Here is a 10,616-nt window from a genome sequence, read left to right on the forward strand (position 1 = left end):
GCTCCCTAAGATTGCCTATGTTTGAGACATGAACCCAACATAAAGTGACATGCTTTGTCTAAAATTGCCATTTGAATAGAAAATGATGTAAATGAAGGGAACCCTGGAGGAAGAATCATCCAACACTCAACAGGGCATGAAGGCAAAATCAGCTGTCCTGTCTATTGACCTGGCAGAAGTCAACATTGGTTATATTAGTGATGGAATTATTGAATCCCAAAGTTTTACATAGATATTAATAACACTATTCCATAGTGTTGATATGGATATATATTTCAGTAAACAGATATAAATGGCTGTTCTTGAATCACTGTGGACCTCCAGTATTGTCACCACAAGATGTGTAACCAGAATGTTTACATGATATCCATTCTTGATACTTGTGCTCTTGACGAAAACAGCAATACTGATAATCCAATAACGCAGAAGTGTCTTCGTACTTTGACTGTCAGGCAGCTGTTTCAACTGACTTTGCACTATATTTGTGCTTATCACCATGGCAACATCTAACATCTTGTAAACATGGTATTTTTAAAGAGGTAGTCCAGTGATTTAGTATTGCACTTTCATAGAGTTAAAAAAGAGTAAAAAAGAAATCTATGCAAAGGCCAAAATATTACACTTTTTAGTCCCCAGTAAGGGTCCTACATTTCCCACAATGCAACTCAATAGTATGTTTCGTTAGACCTCTGTCCGGTAAATGTCCTCATTTGCCAAACCCAATACCTATACAAGCTTTTTGTTATTAATTTGTAGTTTCCATTATCAGGGTTATTTTTTAGACATTAGAACACTTGTCTTGTATCAGTACAAGTAAACTTAACTTTACATGTAAAATGGTCCCTTCTGTCAAAAGAATGTCTTCATAATAACCTTTAAAACAATAGAGACCGGAGCCGAAGTATCAAAGTTTAACAGAATTTATTTTCTTGTACAAGAAGGAGCGTTTCACAGTGCAACACACAAGATGACGTTTTTTTCATACAGTATAGGTGGGCGTTTCAGTTCTTCTCCTAATTTGTCAAGTACAGACTTCATAGATAACATCATGACCGTTTTCAGTTCTCCTGTTGAGGAGCCAACCTGCAAAACTGACCCCCAGATAACATGTCTCTCCCTGTCTCCAACAATTTATTTTCTGTATCTTCCTTTTTATATGCTAATATAATGCTTAACTTCCTTTAACCTAAGCTGATGAGTCTGCTGATGTTGCAGAGTTGCAGTACAAAACCGGAACAATTCATCATGATTTGTGTAAAATAGTAACACACATACACAGTGTAATCATATCTTTTATAACACCTTCAGCTGTTCTCTTGAACAGCAAATCGCAGTATTAAGAAACATGAACAGGTACTATTCAAACAGTGTTATTAATCCCACTAGAGGCAATTTGTTTGGAGCAGCTTGTTGTACACACAGCTGAAAAACATACAAACAAATAAACAATACAATATGCATCACACAAAAGGAATAAAAGACACCAGGGAGCTGTATGTGCAATAAAAATCCATAAATAAGATGGATAAATAAGCCGGATAAAAACAACAAAAAGATCAGATAAAGCATTCGCCAACAATGACAGTGGTAAGACCTGCGGAGCATTTAGTGGTGGATGTGCAGAGAGAATGAAGGATTTAGAACAGTGACGAGTTTTACAAGCAGGCAAAACATAAAGACGCCTTGATGGCAACAGAGAAAATTCACTTGCAAGAACATGTCCAGAAGAAGCCAAGATACTGGAGGATTTGTTGGTTGCAAAAAGAATTCAAATCTCTTAGTTTCACTCAGGTGACCTTTGAACAGATTTTAACAATGCTTTTCAGGCTGTTTCTGTCTTTTACTGTGAGGCTGTGAAACCAGCAGATAAAAGAAAAGCTCAGAAGACTCTCAATAACAGACTGATAAAAACAACAGTGGTGAGTGGACAAAGAGTTCTCTGTCCTTTCCCATAGTCTAAATTTCCCTTAAGTGCACTGAGACTGGACTTTACAGTGAAGTAGGAGTGAACTTGTGTCCACCAGTTAAACTTTTGAAATAAAATGTATTTGCATATTCATAGACTCTGGAATTTTTAATGAGGGAGAAGGAGTAAATGTCAGTTTTAATGATATACTATGTACTTTCTATCACATCACCCTAGTCAAAAAGTCCCAGAGGTTTCCAAAAGGAATTTCCAATCAAAAATTCTACATGATTTTGGAACCAATCCTATAGGATTTATATATGATTAACGCTACAAAAATCCTATAAGGTTGTCCTGGATTAAGTCTTATAAAAGTCCAAAAGGACCTATAGTTCATACATTTTATACTCCTGTAGGATTTTGATCATTTATAATCCTATATGATTGACTATAAATTATTATAATCTAATAATCAAATAGGATTGTGGGTTTGTTTGTCCTATTCAAAATGTTATATGCTTTTTAATCTAATTTGTTGCTAAGAAATTTAGATTGACTTTACACACCTATAATTTCTAGATATTGAAGTTTTTTAAATAAATATGGTATAAGCAGAAATACACTCACCCAGAAATCAGTTTCCTTACTTTAATATCTCAAAATCGTTATAGAAATGATAACAAAATAAATCTATCATCCATAGAAAAAAAGACAATTTCAAACTCCAGACAGAGAGAACGAGAGATTAACAAGATCAGTACAAGTTACAGTGCATATCTACTGACATCTGTCTGTGCATGATCATATTAATGATTCAAGGACATATTCATTGTATTACTATTATTATTATTTATATTGCACTTTCTGGCTTTGGTACATTTGGCTTTGTCTGCAGACACCTTTTTTGTTCCAGGCAGAGTATTTTTACACATCTTAATACTGTCCTTAAAGCCCCCCTCCAGTCAAAATATGTTTTTCTTCTTGTTCCTACAGCTGGATGTTTGAACTGTGCGGAATGATGTATGTGCACTAGAAGACTATTTTCACATTAATCTGCTGAAAGTAGAAAGTTTCTCTGTGATCACTGAAAATCCCATTTTAAAGTGGCGGGCATCACAGTTTGGAGCCAATCCTGGTCCATTATTCAATTTATACAAGTGTGATGTGGAACCTTGAAGCCTCCAGTGCACATAGACTGAGGTGTGACTTTACAGTGAAGTAGGAGACATCTTTGTGTCCAGCAGGAAAACTTCTGAGATGAAATGTAGAATCTTGAATTTTTAATGAGGGAGAAGGAGTAGATATCATTTTAAGGATTTTAACAAAATAATTAAACTTTTTTTGTGTGGAAAACCCATATCAGACACACATTAATAGTCAAAGTAGATACATCTTAAAACATGTCTGGAGGGGATGTTTAAAGGACCAGTGTGTAGGAGAGAGTGGCATCTAGTGTAGAGGTTGCAGATTGCAACCAACTGAATAACCCTCTCCTCACCCTCCCCTTTCAAGTGTTTAGGGGAACCTAAACTTTTTAGCGAAACTCTCGAAAAACATCAAAAGCCCTCTCCAGAGCCAGTGTTTGGTTTGTCCTTTCATGGCTACTGTAGAAACATGGCAGTGCAACAAGGCCTCCATGCAAGAGGACCCGCTCCCTATGTAGATATAAAGTGCTCATTCTAAGGTAACAAAAACACAACGATCCTTATTTTCCGGTGATTAAACACTGATTAAAACATACTTATGAGTATTATATTCCATTTCTGCCAAGTCCGTTCCGCTAGATGCCACTAAATATTACACACTGGTCCTTTAAATTTTCATACTTGAAAAACGTGGCAGAGTGAGACGTCTGAGCTTTTGTCCCGCCCTCGTCTTTGAAACGTCAACAGCGCCAAATTTCAGGCTCCTCTGACGGGAAAATGGGCACCTGTGTCGAGGAGCCGCAATGGAGAAAAGTCCATTCAGTTACCGGAGTGATACCGCGGTCTAGACACGGACACCGAGCAGCGGCGATCCGGGAGTTGATCATTGTGTTCGGGGGCGGAAACGAAGGGATAGCGGAGGACCTCCATGTTTACAACACTGGTGAGCTAACGTTAGCTGGACGCTAGTGGCCAGGTTAGCGGCTAATGTTTTTAGCATGCAGAACATTACGGTTATTGATTTGTTATTGATAGCTTCACTTCAGCTGGTCAGCCTGCTGCAGTAACTACTTATTTCATGCTTATTTAGCCCTCCAGCTGTGTCGATATGTGTCATGTTTTGCAAAAGATGACTAATAAGTGAGGGCGTTGTGCCAACTGTTTGCTCAACCTGGCAGCAACTGAAACGGAGTTGAACCTCCATGAGAGTTTCATAAAGTTGTACAGTTGATTTTGTAGTTATAATCTAAGTATTAGCTGATGGAAGCTGATGTTTATAATTCAGGTGTTAATTTGTGAAAGATCCCCTCCAGACATGTTTAAGATGCATATAAAACACTCTACTTTGAATAATAATGTGTTTCTGATATGCTTTTTCCACAAAAAAGATGTTATCTTCTTAAAATCGCATCTACTCCTTCTCCCTCTTAATTACAGTCTATAAATTTACCAATATATTTCAGTTTAACTGCTGGACACAATGTGTCTCTTAGTGTAAAGTCCATTCTCAGTGTTTGTGCACTGCAAGCTTGTATAGTGAACCAGGACTGGCTCCAAACTATTTGTGATGTCATAAGTTATGCTCGTAGGTCTGCCCCTTAAAATGATGTTTTCAATGAGCACTTTCCACTTTTAGCAGATAAATGTGAAAACAGCCTTCTAGTGATAAACTCTGCACATACATCATTCTGCACAGTGAAGCTCAAACATACAACTGTAGGAACAAGAAGAAAAACATGTTCACTGTATAAATGGTGTGTGCTGGAGGGCACTGTGTAGTAAAGGTCACTAAGTTGTTTTGTAGAGTCTTGTTCAGTGGTGTTTGGGGTGATATTTACCGGGCTGCTGCAATAACAACTCTGTAACAGTCAGTTTCAGGTGTGGGCTGTAAAGTGTCTGAGGCAGCGCTCACTAGCGTGTTTTGTTGAATGTAATGACTGATATCTGCTCATTCTTCCAGTCTCAAAGCAGTGGTTTCTGCCTGCTGTGAGGGGCGACATCCCACCGGGCTGTGCTGCCCATGGCTTCGTCTGCGAAGGCACTCGAATACTGGTCTTTGGTGGCATGGTGGAGTTTGGCAAATACACCAACAGCCTGTATGAACTTCAGGTAAAGCCGCCACGTTTCTTTATTGGTGACTCTAACATTGCTGAACTTTAAATCTAATCTTTGATCCCATGTCGCTCAGGCTAGTCGCTGGCTGTGGAAGAAGCTGAAGCCCAGAGCACCCAGGAATGGCTTGCCTCCCTGCCCTCGGATTGGACACAGCCTCACTCTTGTGGCTAACAAGTGTTACCTGTTTGGAGGGCTGGCCAATGATAGCGAGGACCCCAATGGCAACGTCCCACGGTACTGTACAAACAGATGCATACACACAAGTTTGTCCATGCTGTGCTTTTCAGAGTTATACTTGTTACTAGTGTGAGCCATGTACTTTTCTAGTGTTTAAAATATTACTTATGAAACTTGGCTTCTAACAATCAGTGCAAATGCTCTGCAATAGTCAATTTGCAATTAAAGATATAACCTTTAGTCTGTCCAAGAGACAGCAGCGTAAATTAGTTTGACTTTTTACCATCTCAGGTACATGGGTGACTTGTATGAGTTGGAGTTGCAGTCAGTGTCGGGGGTGAGAGGCTGGAGCATCCCGGAGACAAAAGGTGGTGGTCCCCCAGCGCGAGAGTCCCACACCTCGGTAGCCTACACTGGCCTCGGCTCTCCGAAGCTTTACATCTTTGGAGGGATGCATGGATGTCGGTTAGATGACCTCTGGCAGCTTGACCTGGGTAAGACATCTTTGTTTGTTTTTTTGAGAGACTAATACAAATAAACTGCAAATGCAAGTGTGAGAAAGGAAAATTGAAAGCTTAAAGTGACCATCAGATGCTACCTCAGGTTCAAAGCTGTGATAGGTTTATTTGTATGTCAGCACTTCTAAATTGTATATAATTTATTGTTTGTGTGTGTGTGTATATATTTAACATGAATATATCCTTCTCCAGACACAATGGTTTGGTCAGTGCCTGAAACAAGGGGTTCCACACCAGTACCCAGAAGCCTTCACTCTGCCGGTGTCATTGAAAACAAGTAAGGGACCCTTTATTGTTAGTGTTGAATCTCTGTTAAAGCAAACGTGCAGTTTGTATGTGACACCTCACCTGACTAGACTATCCTCGGTAAACAACAGTATGTCCTTCTGTCTGCAGGATGTATGTTTTCGGTGGCTGGATTCCTGTTCCAGAGTCAGACAAACCTAACGCTTTAGGAACCGAGTGGATCTGCACAAACTCCTTAAGTGTGCTCAACTTAGGTCAGTACTTCTCACTAATAACACCCAACACTCACACACATATGAAAAAAATGAAATTTATAATTCCTAGGCTGTGAAAGGTTTTGGAAATTGCTAAGATTTGACTGATTATATACTGAATCAATAAATAAGTCATCATTTCTAAGGTTGAAAGTCCTGGACAGCAGCTTAATTGGTCCAATTTGTGCAAAATTTGACCCCAGACTTTAACACCACTAGGCTGCTTTTGGTGAAATGTAGAGAGATTATGAAACTCTTTTTTTTTTCAATATGAAATTGAAAGTTCCCCTCCCTTGTTTTCCTGTCACAGACACTATGACCTGGCAGAACCTGGGCCCAGATCAGCAGGATGATATTGAGTCCCAGCTGCAGAGCCAGGGACCGCAGAGTGACGACCAGTATGCCTGCAGGCCCAGAGCCAGGGCCGGCCACTGCGCCACCACCGTCGGATCCAGGCTTTACATTTGGAGCGGCCGCGACGGATACCGCAAGAGCTGGAACTACCAGGTCTGCTGCAAGGACCTCTGGTACCTGGAGACAGGTGAGGAAACAAGGTTTAAGAGCGACAGAGCAGCTGAGGTCAGCGTCGGAAAAACAAAACAAAAAGCAAACACGGTTACCCGATACAATTTCCTGTGCTCCGCTCACAGATCGACCAGCCACCCCAGAGGCGGTGTTGCTCATCAAATCCACAGTCAGCATGCTCCATGTGGCGTGGCGCCCTCTGGCAGCGGCAGACTGCTACATCCTTCAGATTCAGCCCGTGCGTCCTCCCAGCTCGGCAGCCAGCAGTCCACCAGCCAAACCAGTCGATCCAAGCGGAGCAGATGGACAGGAGGGGAAGGATAAAGATCCTGCAGGTGCACAGCTGAGGGCAAATATTTATTCTGTCAGGAGCACAGCGAGGAAACAGGAATAGAAAGAAGAAGAGAGAAAATAGAGGAGAGTAAAATCTATATGAATGTTTTTTGGCATTTCAGTGAAATGTTGTTTATCTGTCTTTTCTCAGGTGTGCAGACCGTTCAACCTCAAAGTGAAGGCAACACTAAAAAAGAAGAGAACACATCAGCTCAGGTAGATGTGGCTCACTCAACACACTTAAATCCTTAAACAAAGCTTAGTATGTGTACACACAGGCCTGTTTTAACACCAGATATATTGAACAGACCAACTACAGTGATGTCTGCTGCATTTACACTGAACACATTTAGACATTTAAACACACGACTCTCATTAGTTTGGTTCATTTGTTCATGTGAGACTGATGCAGTTTGAAACACGACAGAGATGCAGACACCAAACCTGAAAACCTGCCGTCAATAACGATTCAGTTAGATGAAGAGACACTTGTGTTTAACATAAAAATAGGCTAATATTGCCCAGACCTTTTATTATGCACTGTTTTGTTTGTGCCTTGCTCCTATTTAAAGCAATTCATTCTTGCGCTTTTAATTCTCTCTCTGAATTTCAGGATGCTTCAGTGCAGCAGGAAACTCCAGCGAAATCGTCCAGCGGCTCAGCGGAAACCCGAACAGACAGAGGGAGGAACGGTGGGAGAGAGACGGAGGACAACTCCGACACAAAACGCTGCGGTAAGTCATTGCACCGTGTTTTGGAGGCTGAATGCTCCAACATGCTGCCCTCAGAAAACAACACACACACACACACAAAAAAAGGAAAAACAGGGGAGCATCTTGGAAGTAGAGCTGAAATGACGAAATGATTATCATTTATCAAGCAAAAATGCCAAATATTTGCATGTTCCAGCTTCTCAAATGTGAGAAGAACCTTTAGCTCCAGCTGTTTAATCTGAGTTGCCTCCATCAAACTAGTTTTCAACAGTCTTGTCTTCTCACTTCAGCGTCACATTCACTGCAGTTTCTCAGCTTCCTCACTGTCAATCTGTGTGTTTTTTTTTTTTTTATTGCAGCTGCTCGACAGGAGACATCATCAACAGAGGTCAGCAGCTCAACTCAGCACCCGTCAGGTAACGACGCTCAAACGTCAGCGACCGACCGGAGCGCAGCATGTCGAGAGGTTTTTAAACGGTGAAGTTGACATGAGATGTTCTTTTTCCTTTTGACAGACAAACAATCTGCTACAGCTGACAAGACAACAGATTTCTACGCCCACACAGATGAGGTCAGACACGCTTCTGCTCAGTAACTGTTTGTTCTTTCGCTCTGAACTGAGACTGTAAACTGTTTATCTCCACGTCCAGCAGAGTCCAGACAAAGCAGTGTGGTGTGATGTCGGCGTATTCAAAACGCTCTTCTCTGAGGTCAGCCACTACTTTCTGCCAGCTGATAACGACCAGGCGACTACAGGCGTCAGCAGCCGGCCTCCGAATACTAAAGAGGTAAACAAACCCATCACAGGTTCATTCAGAATGATGGCACAGACTCGTTTTACTGGCATTTGATAGAGTGTTTTCATTTGGATGTCATAAAGATGCCATTGAACCCTCTCTGATACCGCAAACAGGAATACTCTCACCCACTCATCTTCTGTCCACTCTTTCCTTTCCCATCAGCCCTTCCCCCAGAGGAAGCTGCCAGTGCCTCAGGACTACCAGGGCAGAGAGAAGCGGGAGCTGGCTCCAGGTCAGACCTACAGATTCAGAGTTGCAGGCTTCAACTGCTTCGGCCAGGGAGACTTCAGCCCAGTCAGCGAGTTCAAGACCTGCCAACCAGGCTTCCCTGGAGCGCCCTCTGCTGTCAAAATCACCAAGGTGACACAAGCTCTTTTCTCATATAAAACTCTGGTGAAGGTTTCCTGCCAGTTGCAAGTTCAGGGTTGCAGTGTGTGTGTGTATCAGACTGAAAAAAAAGCGGTTGATTAATTAAGAAAGAGCGGTTTTATGTCATAGAAACACCCTTTCTTCATCATTTCCCACTCACTGGTATTTCTGCGTAGGCCAACGATTCGGTCCACATCACGTGGGAGGCTCCCCCCTCTCCATCAGGCCGCATCCTGGAGTATTCCATGTACATGGCGGTGAAGAAGAGCCGCTCCACCAGCTCAGAGCGTCCGGGTCAAATGGCCTTCATCCGGATCTACCGCGGCACCAAGACGTCTTGCTCGGTCAGCTCCACGCACCTTTACAACGCCCAGATCGACTGCTCCGCCTCCAACCGGCCGGCCGTCGTCTTCCGCATCGCCGCCAAGAACGAACAGGGCTACGGCCCCGCCACGCAGATCCGCTGGATTCAAGGTGGACTGATGAGGAAATTAAATTTCCCCACGTTAACGTCTGATTTGTCACCAGATGCTAACTTGATTCAACTTTCTGTTTCTGTCTTTTTTTTTTTTTTTTTTTTAGATCCCAGTAAAATGCGAACTTCATCCAAGGCAGACAGCGCTGAGGCCGACCAGGACGCTGCTGACAGGTAGACTAGTTGAACTCTCACTGTTCTTTTTCTCGTCTCTATTCTTGTTTCATTTCTATTGAATTGTCTCTTTTTTTTCTTTCTTGCAGCTCCAGCTGAAAAAGTTCAACCATTGCCTTTGTGTTTTGGAAAAAGACTGCACTCAGGACGTTGGCAGTGTATGCCAGTCAGATGCTGTATAATATTTCTTTAATAGTTTTGTTAATTTATTTTTATATGTATTTAATTACTCCCTTGTACATACAATATATAAACATTTTCACAGCATGTTTGATCACTTGGCTATTTTTAGTTACACAGATGTTTTGTTAAGAAATATGTCGACCAAACTGTAAGTATGATTAGAGATGTCAAACTCTTTAAGGTCGGAGGTGCCTTACTTAGTTTTCCACCTGCTGATGCTTTTATATGTTCTCGTTTTGAATGAAACACAGATGGTAACACATTTTCAGCGCTAATGTACATCAGAAAAGAAAATCTTTTTTTTTTTTTTTTTTAGCGCGGATCACTTTATAATCCTATCGACTCAGTGAGGATATGAAATATCACTAATCTATCCAGTGGAATGTTAGTGTTGTTTTAAGATTATTTTCTATGATTCAGATTTGGTTCAAGATCTTTGTTAATGTTGTGTTTGGTCACTGTGCACCAGCTATCTGTTACTGCAAGTATCCTCTGTATCCATTACAAAACTGCATCACATTTGATTCATGATTTTCTCAATTTTTTTTATTATCTTTATCATCAGATCACTCATCTCACTTTAGGTTCCTAATCAGTCCACTTGTTTACACGTTAAATAGTTTAAAGTAACAAAATAACTCAGTTGTAAATCCACAATTGTTGCTGAGTCCAACTAAACAAGA

General features: G+C 41.3%; 1 protein-coding gene across 2 annotated transcripts; it reads left to right on the forward strand.

Moving 5' to 3' along the window:
- Positions 1-3,747: 3,747 nt before the first annotated feature.
- On the forward strand, positions 3,748-10,457 carry hcfc2 (host cell factor C2). Of its 2 annotated transcripts, none has more exons than XM_042403861.1 (17): positions 3,748-3,994; positions 5,012-5,160; positions 5,240-5,400; positions 5,635-5,837; positions 6,054-6,138; positions 6,258-6,361; positions 6,672-6,902; positions 7,012-7,221; positions 7,371-7,435; positions 7,833-7,953; positions 8,292-8,348; positions 8,448-8,503; positions 8,583-8,720; positions 8,895-9,092; positions 9,278-9,575; positions 9,684-9,750; positions 9,840-10,457. In XM_042403861.1, the coding sequence occupies exons 1-17, from the start codon at positions 3,829-3,831 to the stop codon at positions 9,847-9,849; spliced, it is 2,319 nt and encodes a 772-aa protein (XP_042259795.1). In that variant the 5' UTR covers positions 3,748-3,828; the 3' UTR covers positions 9,850-10,457. The 2 variants fall into 2 exon arrangements, with proteins under 2 accessions (XP_042259795.1, XP_042259796.1); XM_042403862.1 differs by having other exon boundaries at positions 3,749-3,994; positions 8,586-8,720.
- The last annotated feature ends 159 nt before the right edge of the window (positions 10,458-10,616 follow it).

The sequence above is a fragment of the Thunnus maccoyii genome, chromosome 23 (genome assembly GCF_910596095.1).
Source record: "Thunnus maccoyii chromosome 23, fThuMac1.1, whole genome shotgun sequence".
NCBI classification, from domain to species: domain Eukaryota; kingdom Metazoa; phylum Chordata; class Actinopteri; order Scombriformes; family Scombridae; genus Thunnus; species Thunnus maccoyii.